The sequence below is a fragment of the Cannabis sativa genome, chromosome 1 (assembly GCF_029168945.1).
Source record: "Cannabis sativa cultivar Pink pepper isolate KNU-18-1 chromosome 1, ASM2916894v1, whole genome shotgun sequence".
NCBI classification, from domain to species: domain Eukaryota; kingdom Viridiplantae; phylum Streptophyta; class Magnoliopsida; order Rosales; family Cannabaceae; genus Cannabis; species Cannabis sativa.
The window spans coordinates 48,669,243-48,691,202 of record NC_083601.1 but is presented as its reverse complement, the minus strand read 5'-3'; the positions used below and the strand labels follow the sequence as shown (position 1 = coordinate 48,691,202).

Genomic DNA, 21,960 nt, shown 5'->3' with positions numbered 1-21,960 from the left:
TGTTTTGTATGGTATGGATCACCCTAATGGTGGCGACCATACTTGACTTGCAAATTATGAAACAATGGTGGAAGCTCATAAGATAGAATTGCCTTGACTCTCGCCTAAACGGGACAACGCTGAATTCCAATCTTGATCGAATAAAAGGTTGCTAGAATGGTTATCATTTTAGATGAGCTGACAACTCTATTCAATGGATGATGCTTTGACTCTCGCCTAAACGGGACACTGTATCAGTTTGTTGAAAACCTTGGAAATTATTTAGGATTGTATGTTTTAGTATTTTCACTTGTCATTCCTACTTGCTATATGCTTATAATTTCTGAATTGTGTATGAATTTATATTGAACCATGTTATTTTCTGTTATTAAGTTGTAGTTTAATTTCAAATCTTCATTGTTGGTCCAACATGTTTGTTTATCTAATGAGATAAATCCCTAGTGGATTTTCACCATTAGACATACATAATAGTGTTAGATCTCGAAAGATAAATATTGTATATGCGACATCTAGCTGTTCATCAATTGATGACACCTTAGACTAGTATTTTTACAATATGAAACAAGAAGATTACATAAATAAGATTACTTTGACTTTCGCTAATCGAAGCATCGTTGGATTCTTATTTATAATCGAAATTAACCTAATTCCTCTTCGCTTATTCATTTCGAATTAGCTCCATAATATATCATTGGATGAATGGTCTATAAATCATTTCATGTCATTATATTTTCTCTTAAGAAATTAAATGACGCTTATGATTATAATCCCGAAATTCTATTCCCAATTGATATAAATCCTCAATCTTAGAAATCTCCTACTTGTATCGGCAAATCAGACTTAGAGTTATATTAGTAGTGCTGGTCCAAGAAAGAATTACTCATTATATTTGGTTGAATTTAAGTCTTTGACTTTAATTTTAGAATCCAAACATAAATTTTCTTATATTTCTAATTCCAGAATACAATACAGTTACACTTTCTCAAGTGTTTAATATCCATCTTTTATTAATGGATTAAAACTGTATGGAATATGAGTTAGGTATTCTGTGACCAGGATCCACTTGCAGTATTCTAAGAACTCTTTGATGTAACTATACCTAAGTCATCAAAACGACACAACCACATTTTTCTTAATCTATGGCATTTGTATCTTGTTCATAGTGGATTTGACAAGATCAATCTCTGCAAAGAGTTAATATGCCTATATCCACTGAAAGTAGTTCATCTCATTCGCAGATGGATGTACATTCAGGGGTGGATATGAATTTTTCGTTGTATTCTTAAAACGATCACTCTAGATTATACCTTTTAGCAAAGAAATTTGAAATTTTTGAAAAATTTCATTAATTTCTAGCAATGGTTAAAACCATTAAGGTAAGTGGTTAAAGATCTTGCGAACTGATAGGGGTGGAGAAATAGTTAGTAGATATGCAGTTCAAAGATCATTAAATTGATTTTTGAATTATATCCAAACTTACCTCCCCAGAAATTTCGAGTTGCATGTTGATGATTAGTTACTAGTCGTTGCCTAAATCCTTCTATGGTAATACAATTTCAGAATGATGTAATGGTTGTATACTTCGTGTAAATCATTACTAGATTCATGGATGACCTAATCAAAATCTTAAGAAAAGCTAGAACTGTTAACCATGGTTTGTTAGCTATTCTAAGTGATTACGGGTGGACCATCCCAATGTCAATAGATAAGAAAGTGTTTGTTCAAACAAAAAATACTTTTCTAAGAAAATGACTAAGTCTGAAAAACAAGTAGCAAATAAAGGAGATATTTAATTCTTGATTCCAAAAGTGTTCTATCATCTTATATAATATATGATGATCCCACTGCCTCTGTTGTCTTGTCACAACCAAAGAGGTTAATACCATTTAGTTTTCTTCGACATAATTCACGGTACCTCGTCGTAGTGGGAGAGTTTCTAGGAACTCACCTTCTTATGACTTGGGAGACACTAGTGATTAAAATCCATTGTGAGTTTAAACAAGTAATGGATTGTCAAGATAAGAAACTAAGAAGAAAGCCAATAGAACTATGGTTTAATCCATTCACATGGAGTAACCTAAAGTTTTCTATTACAAGGACATAAAAGGAAATTTTAGTTAATAAGTCCATTCAATGGACTTAACAAAACTTCCTGTTCCTAGTATTATAGGTTTGAGTTTATCTAAACCTATGGCTTGTGGTATACCTGGTAATTACTTACTCTAATGCAAGCAACTTACTTTAGTAAGATGCTGAAGCATTTTCTTTCTAATGGCAATCTATAGAAGCTTCACAACTTCTTAGGTATAGATTTTATTTATCTAAGGAAAAGTCTTAACTATTCCAGAAAAGATAAAGCCATGAAAGAATTTCTTATATCAACAGTGAAAGGTCTTAGATATGCTTTTGTATGCCTTAGACCAGACACCTGCTGTTGAGTGGGAGTAATGAGAAGGTATCAGATTAATCCAGGAGAAGAACATTGGAAGACAATCAAGTAAATCTTAAGATTAAGAAGAGGAACTATATGTTAGTCTATAAGGGTGTGTTTAAAACTCTTAGACTACACCATATTAGATTTTTGAAATTTGCCTATGTGCTAGTAAATCTTTCTGATAAGATGGTGATTACTCTGGGGGTGGAATAGTGATTTTGGAGAAGTGTAAAAACCTATCTGAAGTCTCTAGGTCTACCAGAGAGGGACTGAATGTTAAAGCTGCAGGAAAGGTACTTATTCAGTCTAAGGAAAGTTCTATACATCTTTGGCACCATTCCAAATTGCCTTAAACTACTAGTGTTAATTTCCTGATTAACCAAAAGTAGTTGCCAAAGGTATAGAATCCAATATCCCAAGAGAGTAGACATATAGAGAGGAATTTCACAATATCAATAATTTTGTGATTAAGGAAGAGTAATGGTGGAGAAAAGGTTGTGTTTAATTCAACCTTTCAGATCCTATTACGAGGAGTTTACTACTACTACACTTGATTTGTATATCAAGGTGTTGAGATTATTTGAAACGCACTTTTTGTTTTATATTAGTGCAAGTGGGAGTTTGTTGGGTTTTATGCTCTAAATAAAACTCATTTCAATATAATCAGATTTACTTATTAATATAGATCAGAAATAATATTTAATGTTGCATGGTTCACATGATTTATTTCATGATTATATGTACATAATGTATAAATTCATCTGAAACCCTTTTCACATACTTGATCCTGTTTATTGTGCCGTCAACACATTGGAAAGTAAACATGACTATGTGAATAAAGTTTCCTAGATTTATCAGACACAGGGTTTTACTGATATGATAATCTACAACAAGAGTTTACTTGTATTTGGAGAAATACTATGTTCTTTCCAGAACATTGGTTAAAGTAAAGCTCAGGTTGGATGCATGGAGTATGCATCGGAAGGGACTGATATTGAACTTTGACTTAGATTTAATTAAACTTACCGTAAAATCTATTCAAGTCAATATCGCCTAGTTGATCCTAGATCAAATGATCTTAATCCTGTTATGATTAGGCTCATTGAAAGGCTATTCGTGTTCCTTGAATTGTTAGTTAAGCCTACCTTTTGGTCAGGGTGATACGTACTTTTTGGGAACACAGTAGTGCAATTGAGTGGGAGCGCTATCATAAACATGGAATCTATAGCTTCTATCTGGCGAATAGTAAGCAAAGGATGATCTCCTTCGAGCTTGACCAAACGAACATAAATGGTGGAGTACTCATTTCACATAAGCTGAAATATCATTTATACGGGGTCAAGTGTTTTAAGGAATAAATACATTGTAGGGTGTAACGGTAATTTGATCCCTTTACAGTGTAGATCATTCATATAGAGGATCATTGATCACATTAGGATTATAACAATGGATAACTAATGATGTGTCTATATGGTGAAACATATAGAGCATTCTATATACTGAGAGTGCAATTCTAAGTTCTATGCGTGGATTCAACGAAGAATTAATAAGTTAGTGAATTTTAGTGCTAAATTCTTGATCTACTTATTGGAAGCTCGGTTATATAGACCCATGGTCCCCCCACTAGTTGAGATAATATTGCTTGTAAGACTCATGTAATTGGTTTTGATTAATCAATTATAATTCTCAAATTAGACTATGTCTATTTGTGAATTTTTCACTAAGTAAGGGCGAAATTGTAAAGAAAGAGTTTATAGGGGCATATTTGTTAATTATGATACTTTGTATGGTTCAATTAATAAATATGATAAATGACAATATTATTTAATAATTATTTATAGTTATTAAATAGTTAGAATTGGCATTTAAATGTTTGAATTAGGAAATTGGCATTTTTGAGAAAATCAGATACAAAAGGTGGTAAAATTGCAAAATTGCAAAACCCAAGGCCCAATCCACTTATGTATGGCCGGCCACCTATATGTATATTTTAAATTGATTTTTTCATTATTTTAATGCCATATAATTCAAATCTAACCCTAGTGGAATGCTATAAATAGATAGTGAAGGCTTCAGGAAAATAACACTTTTCTTCAGACTTTCTGATTCAGAAAAACTGAGCCTTCTCTCTCCCTATCTTTAGCTACCACTTCTTCTTTCTTCTTCTTGATAATTTCGAAATCCTTAGTGATTAGAGTAGTGCCCACACACATCAAGCAATACCTCAATCATAGTGAGGAAGATCGTGAAGAAAGATCATCAGCAAAGGAGATTCAGCATCAAGGATTTAGAGAAAGAGATCCAGGTTCAGATATTGATAATGCTCTGCTACAGAAAGGAATCAAGGGCTAGATATCTGAACGGAAGGAGTCATATTATTCCGCTGCACCCAATGTAAGGTTTCCTAAACTTTATATGTGTTTATTTCATCGTTTTAGAAAGTTCATATTTAGGATGTTAATCAACATACTTGTGAGTAGATCTAAGATCCTGGTCAAATAAATTCCAACAGTTATATCCACTGCCTACAGAATAATTACCATGATTTGTATAATGCCAAAACCACGCATCTTCATGATTGAATGGACTCAACGGGATGGAAAAAATACATTCTGCATCTGGAGGATTAAAGTGCTGATGTATTACGGTCAAATTCCAACATCCAGGTGACTCAATAAGATCTGACACTCTTGCCACCTCATACGCTGGAGCTGAGCTAGGAAGGAAAGAAGGTGGTCTTGGTAACCATGGGTCTCTGAATGTCCTTGTGTCTTTACCATTTCCTATACTCCGTCTAAGACCCTTTAATAACAAATCTCTACCCCATAGAATTCCTTGCCAAGTTGGTGACGGATATGATCCCTTTCTGCCTCTAGAATATTCGTGAGCCTGAAATATCGTGCTTTCAAAACTTGAGCCAATATTGATTTGAGGTTCATTAAGATCCTCCATGCCTGTTTTGCCAAAAGAGCTTGATTATACTGGCTGAACCGTCTAAAACCTAAACCTCCATCACTCTTTGGTTTACAAATCTTATGCCAAGCTCTCCAATGAATTTTATGTTTGTCGTCAACTGATCCCCACCAGTATCTTGCTATCAATTTTTCTATCTCTTCCCCGATACCCTCTGGAATTTTAAAACAGGACATTTGGTAGGTGGGCATTGCTTGGATAACAGCTTTGACCAGTACTTCCTTACCCCCTTGTGAAAAAAGCTTTGCCTGATACTCATGAAGTTTTGCCCATATTTTATCCTTTATTGGCCTGAAAATCTCAGTTTTGTTCTTTCCACCTATCATAGGTAAACCCAAATATTTTTCAATGGCCTCCGTTGTCTGCATATTTAAGGCTTCTGAATACAGTTTCCTCATTTCTTCCTTTGTATTTGACGAAAAATAGAGAATAGATTTATTGAAATTTATTACCTATAAATTCGAAAGAAAGAATTAAAGCATAAAGTTACTTATCCAACTTTTAAAGTAAATAACATTTGGTAATTAATATAATAATGAATTAAAATTCCAATAACCCATACTACCAACTTTTTACCTGTCCTGAGCACCTTGAATAAACTGCAAAAATTTGTTGGATTGAATGCAATGATCCCTCATTAGCCGCCAAGAAGAGTAAACTATCGTCAACGAAGAATAGATGACTAATAGAGGGAGCTTCTCTTGCCACTTTTAGACCAAATATCTCTTTCTTGCTTTCTGCCTGCTTAATTAAAGCCGAGAGACCTTTTGCACAAATGAGGAACAGATAAGGAGATAATGGATCACCTTGTCTTAACCCTCTATTTGGAATGACTTTTCCATAAATGGTACCATTAATTTGGAAGGAGTAGGATACAGTTGAAACGCACTTCATAATAATATGAACCCATTCTGCCTTAAAACCCATCTTCAACATCATCATCTCGATGAATTTCCATTCTACTCTGTCATATGCTTTGCTCATATCTAACTTCATAGCCACATTACATCGCCTACCATCTTTCCTCGCTTTTAGGTTGTGCAGGCATTCATAAGCAATGAGAACACTATCGGTAATGAGTCTTCCAGGAACGAAGGCACTTTGGTTCCCACTTATAACTAATGGTAAAAGAATCTTGAACCTATTAATTAGCATTTTAGCGATTATTTTATATGAAACATTACATAAACTAATCGGTCTAAAATCACTAATCGAATCAGGATTCTTGACTTTAGGAATAAGAGTAATCAAAGAATCATTAATAAGTGTCATATCAGCTACTCCCGATAAACAGTCAAGAATTGTTTTAGATACTAAAGGTCCAACAATGTCCCAATGCTTTTGGTAAAACATTGCACTCATCCCATCTGGCCCCGGGCTTTTATCTGCTGGCATACTAAACACTGCTTCTTCAATTTCCTTAAGAGAAAAAGGCTTTACCAACGTTTCATTCATCTCATCTGTAACTACTTGTCCCACTGCTTGCACCAAATCTTCAATATTCTCAACTGTAGACACAATTGATGTAAAGAGGGAAGTATAGTATCTTTTAGTAATATTCCCCATCTCATTATTATTGGTACACCAAACATTTTCTTCATTGAGCAAACCTAATTGAAAAATTAAACCTAATCTTCAATATTCTCAACTGTAGGTTATGATTTTTCTATATAGAGACTTACTTTTATCATTGATACGTGTTTTTGTTTGAAAAACAATTCTATATATTGACATGTCAAGCCCAATGAAAGCTCCTCTTTGGCTAGAGTAATGGTTTCAGCCATTAAGGAGAGGAAAATAATATTCAAAGGAAGCTTCATCACGAGGAGTATTATTTTTGTTCTTCTTCTGCTGATCGATGTGACTCGCAAGATTTATCAAATTCTAAATCCCAAAATGAATGAAAACGGCCAAAACAATTTGCTAATGTGTTGAAGTTACATTTAATTCTGAAAGTCAACAAATTAATGTGTTGTTGAATATGTTGTCTAAATTATTTCATAAATTGGTTTTAAAATTGTATCAATGAATTTTGTTTATGTTTTGTCTTTTCTTTTTTTTGAGCATAAATTGTATTTTGATTTTTTTTCTTCTTTTCTTTTCTTTTTTAAGAAAAAGAATTGTATTTTGATTTTAAATCAATCAATTTTCCCAAATTGCTAAGAGGATATGAGCTTTCTCAGTTTCATGTATATACTTAGAGCACCGCTTATAGCTGATTTATTTTTTAAAATCAAAAGGTGTAAACGACTATAGCAGTTCTTTGTATTTTAATATATATTTAAATTAGATTCGAATATAGATGAAGTAATGTAATAAATTAGACTAATAACATGCTCAATAATAACTCTCATATATTTAATATATAGTAGATATGCATATATTATAATTAATTGGAGCCTACCAACCAAATGCAAAAAAAGTTAAGAAAGTGAGGTATACTATTCTCTGTTATATGCCATGGTTTATATTATAGACCAATACTTTATGATTAGCTAGCTATGTAATGTTACTAAATGTACAACATATTTATTTATAATATTTTGTGTAACCATCACCACACGTCTCAGCCCATAAATTTTTTGGATGCTCACCCTTTTCTAGCTAAACCAAGGTGGCATAATATTCCCACTCTCTTGTTATAAATATATATATAATATATATATGTAGTGCTAGTTAATTTGGTCTAAAAATCATCACATTAGTAGTCACATACATATTTTTATTTACATCATAGATTAGGTTGTACGTACTGTATTTGTGAAGTGTGATATATACTTTTCACTTTTTTAACAGTAATGATTGTCAATACTTCTTCTATTGGAATTTGGAAGAGTCACTGAAAATAATGTATTCTTGTCATTTACGTACTCATATTGCTCCACTTACTGGGTCATCTAATAATTACTACTTGTGGTACATACATATCCACTGTGCATCGTCTCTATATTATATATATAAATATTACTAGATATACAGTCTTATAGGATATCGTATGGCACATGATAAACACATCTAATTGGTCTTGCTATGAAATATCATTTTCCACTATCAAATGCAAGTTGCAACAATAAGTTATTATTCAAATCCTACCTACCGATCATAATATAACAGCTACATAAATTCTATTAATCATTGATTAATTATAAATCATTTCAGTCTCTTACATTCTTCACTATATTCTTATATTTATATTGTATTATAATTGGTTATCATAAGGTATTCAAAACATGCTGTGCGTTGGGAGTAGTTAGTGGTTTTATAATTAGTGGCGTTTGGTAACACTTTTTTAATCAGTTTTCTATTTTTAAAATTGAATAAGTGAAAATATTTTTTAAAAACATGTTCTATAAAACATGTTCTCGGTGGGCAGTGTTAGAAAACCGGAGCACACCCCAATCACTCAAGAATCTTACACCATTATAATGGATAAGTTGTGTTTTAAGCATTTTGTTAGATTTTATGTAGTTTGTGTTCGTTATATGTGTCGTATTTGTTGAAACTGGTATTTTTTGGTTTGAAATGGTAGATATCTTGCAGATATAGTTTTCTGTCGAAATCTGGGTTTTCCAGAAGTTATCGACAGTTTATCGATAGAATATCGATGCTATGTCGATATCATGCTAAGAAAGGTCAGGGATGACCATTATCGACATGTTGTCGACAGTTTGTCGATATCATGTCGATTAAAAAGCAAATTAACATACATAATTTATTTGAGAATTTGTCGACACAAAATTGTTGACACACTATCGACATGATGTCGACAATCAATCGATATCACACTTAGCAATCACAGAAAGCAATTACATCACATTGTCGCCAACATATCGACATACTGTCGACATGCTATCGATATTCCAAGTATGATCACGCCTATTTAGCAAACAAAATTGTCGACACAATGTCGACATCATGTCGACATGAGGTCGATATTATCACACAGAAAGCAATTAAATCACATTGTCGATAAAATATCGATATACTGTCAAAAAATTATCGACATTTTAGGTCAAATTTTTTTTATTCTCATTGTGTCGACATCCTATCGATACACCTACGACATCCCATCGATATACATTAACAACACAGAAAATTTGATTGGTCAAACTACTTTCAATTTTAGGGTTAATTTGCTTTTTAATCGATATGATATCGACAAACTGTCGACAACATGTCGATAATAGTCATCCCTGACCTTTCTTAGCAGGATATCGACATAGCATCGGTATTCTATCGATAAACTGTCGATAATATATATCTGGAAAACCCAGATTTCGACAGAAAACTAGATCTGCAAGATCTCTACCATTTCAAACCAAAAAATACCAGTTCCAATAAATACGACACATATAACGAAAGCAAACTACATAAAATCTAACAAAATGCTTAAAACACAATTTATCCATTATAATGGTGTAAGATTCTTGAGTGTTTGGGGTGTGCTCTGGTTTTCTACCACCGCCCACAGAGAAATAAACATTCAACAGGGAAGAGAGAGGGAAGTTTTTTCAATTTTTTCTAGAGAGAGAGGGGTGCACGAGAGGGAAGAGAGAGAGGAAGAGAGAGGGAAGAGAGAGGGAAGAGAGAGGGAAGTTTTTTTAGTTTTTAACAATTTTTTTTTATTGTTTTTAATAAAAGGGTAAAATAGGAAGTTCATGTAATCAATGGAATTAATTTGTACAAATTAGTGGAGGGTCTAAATTTTGATATTGGAGGTTTTATTAAGGGCAAAAATGAAATTTCCCTTTTACAATTGTTTGTCTTACTGCCATTATCTTGCATTCCGTCTTTTTGCCACTTTTTTTTTTTGTCGTTTCCTACTTTAGATTTGGTTGTTTTTTTTTTTTGTCTAATATTATATATATTCTTTTGAAGAATTTTATTTTGCAGAATTTTATTGAAGATTTATTTAAAATTTCAGTTGGTAAATATTATTTATTCAATAAAATATGAATGATAAGAATTGCTAGAATAATTATAAAATGTGAAATTACTATACATATTGTATAAGTATTAATTAAAACAACGTGGGACCCACCTTGTACAACAGAAAGGGGATAGAATTAGTTTCCTATATCTATATAGTAATATTAACACTACACTAGCTTATGTATTGTACTATTATCAAAATAATTTAACATCGGAGATTATTGGTATAATAGTGTTTCACACTGCTCCTATATAGATATAAATATATATATATCCTCTATCTTCTCATTTCCAATAATAATAGTATCCACTCATTTCCAATAATAGTAGACTAACTTTTTTCATATGATTTTCTAGAGTGAGAGACAAAGCCGCATAATAAAATATCAATTTATATATCTATTCTATATAAAGTGTGCCTATATAACTAAAATTTTTGGTTTTTGAGAAATTTATGGGTGACTTTTAATTTTTATTTAATAAAATAATAAAATATTATTTATATATAATAAAATAATAATAAAACAAATCTCATTAATATTTGAATTGATATTTGGGTGACTTTTAATTTTTATTTAATAAAATAATAAAATATTATTTATATATAATAAAATAATAATAAAACAAATTCCATTAATATTTGAACTGATATTTGATGCTAAATATTCGAGAATCACAACACATTTAAAAAAAAAAAACAACACGTGATTTGATACTCTGAGACTCTCAATTAAAAAAAGAAAAAAAAAGTAATATGCTCATCAAATTTGTATTTATTTTTAAACATGGTGAAAAAATGAATTATCTTTCATATTATTCAACAGAGTAAAACAAGTTTTATATTGATTTACTATTCAACAACCTTGTCAAGAATTCTTGTAAGTTGTAACCACAAAATTGCCAGGTCAAACCCAGAGCCAGCCAAAGGGCACTACAAGAAAAATGAGTATTAATGAGGACAAATTTCGTTGGTAAAAACCCCCATTTTCGTTAGTATTACTCATCAATGAGGACATTTCGTTGGTAAAAAGTCGTTGGGAATAGTTCGTTGGTAAAAACAATTATCAACAACGACTTTTAAAGTCGTTGGGAATAAAAATTATCAACAACGACATTGTCGTTGGGAATAATATTTTATTTTATTTATTTTTTCTAAACCTGAGTACATCAGCAACGACATTGTCGTTATTGATACTATTATCAATGACGACAATGTCGTTATTGAAGAACTTTTTTTTAAAAAAATTAAATAATTATATTACAATTATTTCTCATTAATTATTAATATATAATATTATATTAAAATTATTAAATTAAATAATTATTTTAAATTTATATTTTTTTAATTATATAAAAATTATTTAATTAATTAATTAATATATAAAATTATTTACAATTAAGATATGAAATCATTTAACTAAAAGTAAATATTTAGAGTCACTAATATTGCAATAAAAAGTGAGTCACAAACATTACAATACTGCATACCTAAATATAAATTAGTGTTCATAAAATATTAATAAACATTAAACCGATAGTTCGTAAAATTAAAATAAATAATCTAAAAGAAGTTTGTAGTAGCATCGTCCTCATCACTAGCATCTCCAGGAACATCCAACCCAGGAATATCCGACATCTGTGGGTAGTATGGCGGCATTTACGAACTTGTCATCATCTGAGATGTCTGCTGCCCATGTAGTGTCGGCATCATTTGAGATGTCTGCTGCCCTTGTTGTGTCGGCAACATCTGAGATGTCTGCTGCCCTTGTTGTGTCGGCATCATTTGAGAAGTCTGTTGTCCTAAATGTGTCGGCATCATTTGAGATGTCTGCTCCCATGGTTGTGTCGGCATCGTCTGCGATGTATTCTGATATTGCTGCCCTTGTGTCGACGTCTGAACATTTTGCGGCATCTGAACATTATACTCTACATAATAACAATTACTCTTAAATTGCTATTATGTAGAGTATAATTATAAATATTATATTAAACATAATATTTATTTATTTTTTTTATCAAAATTAATAAAATATCTAAAATTTTGTATTAAAGATGATCTTACTTGTGATTCAAAATGGTAATGTCATATCACATGATTTAATTATAGATATGCATATTTGATTATTGTATATTAAATAAAAATAAAAATGGTAATGGATATTTATTCAAACATTTGTTTTTAAAAATAATGTAAAAAAAAAAATAAAGAGGCATAAGGAAATAACTATTAATTTTCAGTCATTTGATATAGTTATAAACTACATTTGACAAAAAGTGAATTGAGAAAAAAGGTCTGAATTGGTGAGATGTGTTATTTTTGAAATGCTAAAAGTAAAGATCTACATGCATTGGTTTCCTTAATGCATGTATAGCAAATGAGATCATTTGAATGAGCCACGTTTTGATGGAAATAGTAGTATTGGATTAATAAAAGTTAAATATCACATTTTAATTGGACACAGTCGTTAATATGGCTCTATGACATACTACTAACATATATTTATAATTAAACTTGCGTAGTTAACAAAAGCCACACTATTTCAGAATCCAACTCCCAACAATAAAGTAAATATCAATATAGTGTTGCAAATAAACCTCCAAGATACAGTTAAACATAGGATATATGTAAAATATATAATAACTATATAGGTTTAGAGGAATTGCTATATTGAAAATGACATGTTTTCTGACTATTCTCCACAAGTTTTGTTCATTGTCAACTTATTTTCTTATTAATTATTAAATTCTTTATATTTATTTATTAATTATCAACTTATTTATTTTTATTTTTTAAAAAAATATAAGAAAAATATCTAATTATCAACTATTCTCCACATTATATTATAATTATATTTATGATATGATTATAAATAAAAAGATATTTAATTTTTTAAATTAATTTTATGTCATTAAATAATTATTTAATTATCTATATATTTATTATTTGCTAATTACATAAATCTTTATTATTATTTTTTAAAAAATAAACAAAATTATTTTCTTATTTACATTATTCAATGTTAAACTTTATTCATTAAAATTTTAAAATAATTACTTATTTAAAAAATAATCAATTTTAATTTTAATTATAACTTTAGAATAATTTTATTATAAAGTTAGTAGTTAATTTTAAATTATCAAATTAGCATAATTGTTTTTATCTCAAAATTTTATTAAAATTTCCAACAGATAACATTTATTTTTTTAAATACCTAAAAATATAAAAATCTCCTCTAAATATTTCAAAAATTTCCAAATACATCACACTTACTATTTTTTACATAAACAAAAATTACATCACACTTTATAAACATTTACAAAAAAAAAAAAAAAATTACAAAAATTTCTTAATGCATAATCAGATTTTTAAGTTTAAAAATTATAATAAATCTGTTTTTTAAAAAAATTATATGCAAAATTATTTTTATTTGTAAAACAATTTAACATGACAAATATTTGCAAGTGAACATGATAAGTATAAGCAAAAAAAACACTTACAGTGCGATTCCGATATAGAGATATAACTTTAGTTGTTTGTAGATATTAACACAACAATATCTACAAAAACTTCAACCAAAAAATAAAAACAAAATATTAAAACAAAACATATTCAAAAAATAATATATAAATATAACTAAAAATATACATATTACACATAAAATTTTAAAAAAATAAAAAGACATTACCTGGCGGCGGGGAGGTGGTCCGGCGGAGGTGAAGTGCTCCGGCAACGTTGAAGCGACGGTCAAAGGACCCCACAAGGTGGTGGTCCGATGGTTCGGGTGGTCAAAATGTGTTATTCAGATAGATGAAAAAACTGGGTTTGATTAAATGAAAGAAGAGAAGGAGAGGGTGACTTTGAGATGTGCTCAGGCGAGAGGAGAGGAGAAAAAATTAAAATGGAAATGCATTTCTGAAATGGGGGTAGGGTTTTTTAGAGGATATAAGAATTTATTCCCAACGACATGCCCCAACGACATTGTCGTTGGGAACTGGCTGACACACTGCAACGTGTCAGCCAGTTCCCAACGACAATGTCGTTGGGGGCTGTCTTTGGGGGGAAATTTTGCCGCTCAAACAACGGTTAAAATTCAAAATTATTCCCAACGACAATGTTGTTGGTGGATCTTAAACTCCCAACGACATTGTCGTTGGGAGTAATTTTGTCGTTGTTGATTGTATTTTTGAAAAAAAAAATAAAAATAAAAAAAGTCCCAACGACATTGTAATGTCGTTATTGATAATTGTATTTTTAGTGAGGACTTTATGTCGTTAGTAATAGGGGCGTTGGTAATGCCCCTAATTCTTGTAGTGGGGTGGGGCAGCCGGGGCCTCGGCCCCAGGCCCCACAATTTTGGAGGCCCCGAAAAAATTAAAATTAATATATGTACATATAAAAACGTATAATATATAAATATTTAACTCAACAAAAAACATGAAAAACATGTAGCACAAATGGTAAGTGGATCTTTTATTGGACTTGAGGTTCAAGGTTCAATTCTTCCCTCACTACTTTTTATACTTTTAATTATTTGTGATAAATAATAATATTATAACTTAAATATTTGTATTAGATTGTATAAAAAAAATATATTAAAGTACTTTTAATTTTAAAATATTAATAATAAATAAGATTTATATTTATTATCTATTTTTATAAAATATATATTATTTAAACACATTATTATTTTTTCTTTCAAATGTGCTAAAATATATATCACTTCAATCAGGGCCGGCCCTGAAATTTAGTGGGCCATAGAAAAAAAATATTTTTGGGCCCTCATTTAGGAAAAAAATGTAGTATTTTTTAAAATTAATAAAACAAAATGTGTAATTTTAAAAGGAACAAAATTTTTTTTGGCCCCTGAGCTAGGTGGGCCCAAGGCACAGGCCTAGCCCGCCTCTGCTCAGAGCCGACCCTGACTTCAATATAGATGTTCTTAGTAATTAAATATTACTTTGATCGAGTTAGCTTACGTTGCAAAAAAAATATTTATTACGTAGAGATAAAAGAATTAAAATTAATACTGTGTCAAAATTTAATTAAAATTTATTTTTAATTTTTATTAAAATAAAAGGCCTCATTTCAAATTTCGCCCTAGGCCTCTCATCACCTTAAGACGGCCCTGGTCAAACCAACACTTTCATTGCAATATTCACAGACTAACTACAAAATTATTTCATAGCATTTACAGAACCGCACACCCCCAATCATCTTTAATATGGACGTATCAGAAGCCAGATCATTAACCTAAATTGGTTAGTTCTATTATGTTTTGGAACAAATCGTCTATAATATAAAAAACCCATCATACTTGTATCTTGAAACATTCTTCAGGAACCAAGATTTTAAAACACAATTGTTACCTCCTTAAGGTCAACCCACTCCCAAGTCTCATTTGTTGTATTTATATCATAGACCAAAGCATGTCGGCCCTGTAAATAATAAGAAAATCAAACGTGGTTTAAATCTCAAGGCAATAGAGCCTTTTCCGTTAAATCTCAAAGATACATAAATATACAAGATAAAAAAGTCAATCTAAGAAGTGGGTGTCACGTTAAAGCTAAGGAAACATTAAGCAACTGTTAGGCTTGTTTTACAATTTATGGTGTTTTAAAAGAACATATCGAAACAGAAACACATAAAAAAACCTCCACATCATTTAATTTTTTTTAAGGTAGTGTTCAACTAGGAGATCTAACGAGTTTCGCCCATTCGCTAATGGCTTCTAAGAGTTCAAATTCCAGTATTGTATAAATCTTCAATTTGTTCTATTTCTTATATTAAATGAAATTTTGCTACTTTTTTTTTTTAATTTACGACTTTATTGTTTATATATTATTAGGGACATTCATGGAAATTAGGGTTTCTTTGAAATATACAATTAATGAGCATTACTTTTTGATCATAGTGTGTTTTCCATGGCTGAAAATCTCAATAATCTCTATCATTTGATATCAAATAAAATAAAATTATCATGATGTATACATTATGGTTATTTAATGAGTAATTAGTGTGTTGAAATTGTCAGGCTGATATTTAGAATTGTTTATAATTGAATTGTTTCTTTGTCAAAATTAATATTAAGTATATTTATATGTTTATAAGTTTATCTATTTTCTCTTAGATCAATTATGCTCATATAGCAATAGAATCATACTCATATAGACATGTTATTTTCATTTTGTAATTTAGATCTTCTTAGTCATTATTTAGTTCACTTAAACCTTTTCCGATTATGCTAACTGAAGTTTTGTTTCTTTTAGGTACTTCATTACAAAGATCTGTATTACATATATTGTTTATTTTTGACTATGAGGAGGTGGATTTCTTTATTGGGAAACATATAGCGTGACAAATTATTGTTCATATATTTAATAATTCTCTTTGATTAATGAGATTCATATATATAAATGTGTATATTGAATTCTTTATTCAAATAATTATTTTTGATTTTTACGTGATTATTTATTGTTCTTTATTCAAATAATCTCACCTAATAACTAATAATGTTTTTTCTTTAATTTTTTATTGTATAACTTTCAAATAACATAGAAAAAAACTAGCATAAAATTTAGTATACGTGCCTCGCACGTAGTTTTTGCTAGTATATATATATATATATAGTGCTGCATAAGTTCACATAGATCTTTTCTATGTCTATATATTGGATACGAGCATTGTTATTGTTATTAAGCACGAGTGGTGCCCAGTACCTTTATAATATGTCGCGTTGCGATTAGTTAGCGATATTCCCTAAAAGCTATTATATTAAATTATATGAAACCCTATACTTAATTGAATTAATAGTGATATTAACACATAGGAGGGTGTTGGCACCACGGTGCCTTTAGCATTTCTCATTGCATATATATATATATGCGTATGTTGTGAGTGGTAGAACAAAATAGATGAAAGAAAAATGAACACTTCACCTAACCAAACCATGAATATCGTCGCAAGAGACGATCAACTACTAGAATTAGCCAAAGATGTTGATCATGATCATACTAAACGAGGAGGCTGGATTACTTTACCCTTTATACTTGGTCTCTCTCTCGTCTATTTATTCTATATTTTATTTCGAAGTGTGTTAATATTAGTTAGTTTCATTTGGGTTTTTTGTTAATAATTTTTTCTTACAGGCAATCTAGCGGGTGTGTCGGTTGCTGCGGGTGGTTGGGGATCAAATTGGATTGTATTCTTGATAACAAAGTTTAATATTGGAAGCATAGCTGCTACAAAGATCAATAATGTTGGGTTTGGATTTGTCAATCTTTTTCCAATTGCCGGTGCAGTCATCGCCGACTCCTTCACCGGTAACTTTGCCGTCGTCAGCATTTCATCTTTCATCGCTTTGTTGGTACAAATTAATACTTACTTATTCTAATTATATGTTGATTTGATTGGATGGGTTTTTCATTACAAAACTAAATATTTTCAGGGCATGATAATGCTAACGCTAATAGGGAGTCTGAACTCACTAAGGCCGTCACCATGTTCAACTAATACATCGCCATGCGAGAGCCCCACAAATTTTCAATATTTGATCCTGTACGCGGCGATGGGGCTGACCACAGTTGGAGTGGGAGGGTCTCGCTTCACGATTGCCACCATGGGAGCTGACCAGTTCGAAAAAGGAGATGACCAGGCCAGCTTCTTCAACTGGTACTTCGTTGTCTTGTTCATTGGCAACGCTTTCAGCTTCATGGTCCTCGTGTACATCGAGGATAATGTAGGGTGGGGTTTAGGGTTTGGGATTTGTCTAGTCTCCACGTTGATTGCGTTGACCGTGTTTTTGATTGGAAAAAAATTCTATCGACATGTGAAGCCCAAGGGAAGCCCCTTTGTGAGCATGGCTAGAGTAATGGTTGCAGCCATTAACAAAAGGAATATAATATTCAAAGGAAGCTTTACGGAGGCATCTAACGAGTACTATTATTCTTCTTCTGCTGATGGGACTCCTAATAAGACTTTTCAAACTAAAACCCGACCCAGTGAAAAATTCAGGTACATATATACTTGCACATGATATTCTTTTAAATATTACTTATTTTTTTCTTTTCTTTTTTTTTTTTTTTTGCAAGAAACTGGTTCGAAGAAACTAAAAAAGATTAGGATATCGAAGATCCCTCCCCAATCACAGTTCTCAAACCAGTAGAGTTTGTTCTAGTTTCAGTAGCTAAACCAATAACCATCAACAACATATATAGGAGAGTAAATCTCTCTTAACCAAGTTGAAATTACATTTAATTCTGAAAGTTAACAAGGTTTATGTTGTCTAAAATAATTCTTTCGTAAATTGGTTCAAAAATTTTATTAATTTTGATTTTTTTAGCATAAATTGTATTGTGGTGTTTTTTTTTTTAAAAGTAATTGTGACTACAATTTTTTTTTTAGAACAAAACTTATCATAAGTAAAAAAGTTATAATTAGTTATAAATATAAATTATTATTCTTATAAGTAAAAAATAGTAGTTAAAAATATTAGTCACAAAAATTAAAATTTATTGTGACTAAATATATTTTTGGCTAATTAGTAATTTTTCCCCCCGAACTTTGACATGTATTAAATTGTGCCCCTGTACTTTTTTCTTTTGTCTAATTTAGTAAAAAAATTCTAACATGGATGAAAGTTTAAGGAGCATGGTTTAGTACATCAATAATCACTGAAACAGTAAAATTGAATGAAATTAGACGAAAGTTCTTAAATTTAACAATCTCAATAGTTCAGGGAGAATTTTTAACGGCCAAAAAAATTTAGGGCACGATTTAGTACATGTCAAAGTTTGGGAGGAAAAATTACTAATTAGCCTATATTTTTAAACACAATACTTGTTCTAATTAAAGTTAAGTCAGAAATAACTTGCATTTAAATATTATTTGTTATAACTAAAATTTACATTTAGATTAAAAAATTTATGTTGTGATTAAAATATTTTTACTAACTTAATTTTTTTATGGTATATTTTGATTTTAAGTGAATCAAATTTCCCCAAATTGCGGAGCACAGAGCTCATTGTTTTTTTTTAATTAAAAGGTGCAAAACATATGCCTATTTCTTTATATTTTAATATTTAAATTAGATTCGAATATATATGAGGTAATGCAATTAATATTAAATTGGACTAGTGACATGCTCATTATTACATAGTAGATATGTATATATTATAATTAATTTGAGCCTACCAACCAAATTCTAAAAAAGTTAAAAAAAAAAAGTGAGGTATACTATTCTCTGTTATACGCCATGATTTATATTATAGAACGATACTTTATCATTAGCTATATATAATGTTACTAAATGTAAAACATATTTATTTATAATAATTTGTGTAACCATCACCATACGTCTCAGCAAATAAATTTTTTGGATGCTCAGCAAGGTGGCATAATATTCCCTCTCTCGTTATATATCTTTAGTGCTACTTAATTTGATTTAAAAATTATCACATTAGTAGTCACATACATATTTTTATTTAGATCATAGATTAGTATTTGTGAAGTGTGATTTATACTTTTCACCTTTTTAACATTAATAATTGTGAATACTTCTTCTATGGGAAGACTCACTGAAAATGATGTATTCTTGTGGTTTACTCATATTGCTCCACTTCAAAGGAATAATGTGTCATCTAATAATTACTTGTGGTACATACATATCCAATAATGTGCATCGTGGCTATAATTTATATATAAATAGTAGATATACAGTCTTATATGATATATCATTAAAAAAAAAGTTTTAAATGATATCGTATTGCACTTGATAAACACACCTAATTGGTCTCGCTATGAAATTACATTTTCCACTAACAAATAATGCAAATTGCAACAATAAGTTATTAGTCAAATCCTACCCACCGATCATAATATAACATCTACATAAATTCTAATAATATCATTCATTTAATTATAAATCTTTTGAGTTTATTACATCCTTCACTATATTCTTATATTTAATTATAGACCAACATCATATTTTTGATGTGGTGGTGCATTAATTAAATTAAAATATGTAGAATTTAATATTAAATTATATCACCTCTTATAGTACTTATCCCTTATTTTTTTTTGGATATAGTTACTAATACATAAAGATTGTATTATTATTTATATGTAGGTTCCTCAACCGAGCAGCCTTAAAAACTGAAAACGATAATCAAGAAAAGGACATTTACTCAAAATCATGGAAGTTATGCACTGTTGAAGAAGTCGAAGATTTAAAAAAGGTAATAAAAATCATGCCACTATGGTCAACTGGTATTCTCTTAAGCATCACAATTGCCATAGTGAACAGCCTCTCAACTGTCCAAGCCTTAACAATGGACAGACGATTGGGCTCCATCAAAATTCCAGCTTCCACATTCTTAGTCTCCAGCCTCATATCAACATCCATTTCAATCTTCATCATTAACCGTTACTTGCTCCCTATGTGGAAAAAAATAAGTGGCAAGCCCCTAACTCACCTCCAACGAATAGGAATGGGCCACGCAACCAATATATTAGGATTGGTTGGGTCTGCCCTACTGGAATCGAGACGGCTACACTTGGTTCGAGCAGATGGGTTAGTCGTGACGCCTGACCAGTCTGGCTCAGTGGTGCCCATGTCAGCATTGTGGTTGGTGTTGATTCTAGCCATTATGGGGTTTGGCGAGGCATTACAATTTCCAGGACAAGTTGCATTATATTACCAAGAATTTCCAGAATCACTGAAAAGTACATCAACAGCTATGATATCACTTTTAATTGGATTAGGGTATTATCTTAGTGCTGTAGTGACTGATTTAATAAACAGTGCAACTGGTTGGTTACCTGATAATATAAACCAAGGGCGAGTAGATAATGTGTACTGGTTGTGCGCGACCATTGGACTAGTGAATTTCGTGTACTACTTGGTTTGTGCAACCATGTATAAGTATGAACATGACCAAAAAAATCATATTGACTCGTCCACGACCTGATAGATTTAACTTAATAAAAATGAATAAAAAAATATATGTAGCAGTGTGTATGTTTTTTTTTTAAATAATAAATCTGATAAAAGAAAAAGAGAAATTTGTATTAGCTTGCTCTGTATTGTAATGTTTTTGGTTTCCTCATTTATTGTTTATCATAAATTTATTTGTACTATAATTTATGGCAAATTTTCAAAAATCAATAAATTATTGATTTGGCGATTATTTTTTGTTTTTGAAAATGAAAATTTGGTTTAACCTAAAACTATGTTTACTAGTCCAATCTCTGACCTAACGGAAAGATATGCATACTCAATAACTTAAACAACACTTCAGTGTGTTAATTATAAGTTACAATATGATATTTACTATTAATTAAAGTCGATGGAGAGATAAATCATGTGTTCGTACGTTAGCTTTTTTGGAAGAGTGGAGGACAGCTTGGACATGGGCTGCCTTAGTGTTCGTGTGTGAAAAATGGATGTACTCTATTCAGTTGTGCGCGCGGCATGCCACTTCTCTACACTGGTGAATCTTTTCCCACACCCATAATTGATATTACAAACTTAGCTTGGTTTGGAGATTTGGGCCAAGAGAAGTCCAAAAAAATATTATGTTGAAGCTTGGACATTGTTAACCCTATCATTGAGCACATGATGATA

The 21,960-nt window shown here is 30.6% G+C and overlaps 1 protein-coding gene across 3 annotated transcripts; it reads left to right on the top strand.

Moving 5' to 3' along the window:
- The first annotated feature begins 10,631 nt into the window (after positions 1-10,631).
- On the top strand, positions 10,632-21,419 carry LOC115708189 (protein NRT1/ PTR FAMILY 2.3). Of its 3 annotated transcripts, none has more exons than XM_061108439.1 (5): positions 10,632-10,754; positions 17,195-17,389; positions 17,486-17,703; positions 17,785-18,350; positions 20,464-21,419. In XM_061108439.1, the coding sequence occupies exons 2-5, from the start codon at positions 17,263-17,265 to the stop codon at positions 21,302-21,304; spliced, it is 1,752 nt and encodes a 583-aa protein (XP_060964422.1). In that variant the 5' UTR covers positions 10,632-10,754; positions 17,195-17,262; the 3' UTR covers positions 21,305-21,419. The 3 variants fall into 3 exon arrangements, with proteins under 3 accessions (XP_060964422.1, XP_060964423.1, XP_030492255.2); XM_061108440.1 differs by having other exon boundaries at positions 10,632-10,778; XM_030636395.2 differs by lacking the exon at positions 10,632-10,754 and having other exon boundaries at positions 17,062-17,389.
- The last annotated feature ends 541 nt before the right edge of the window (positions 21,420-21,960 follow it).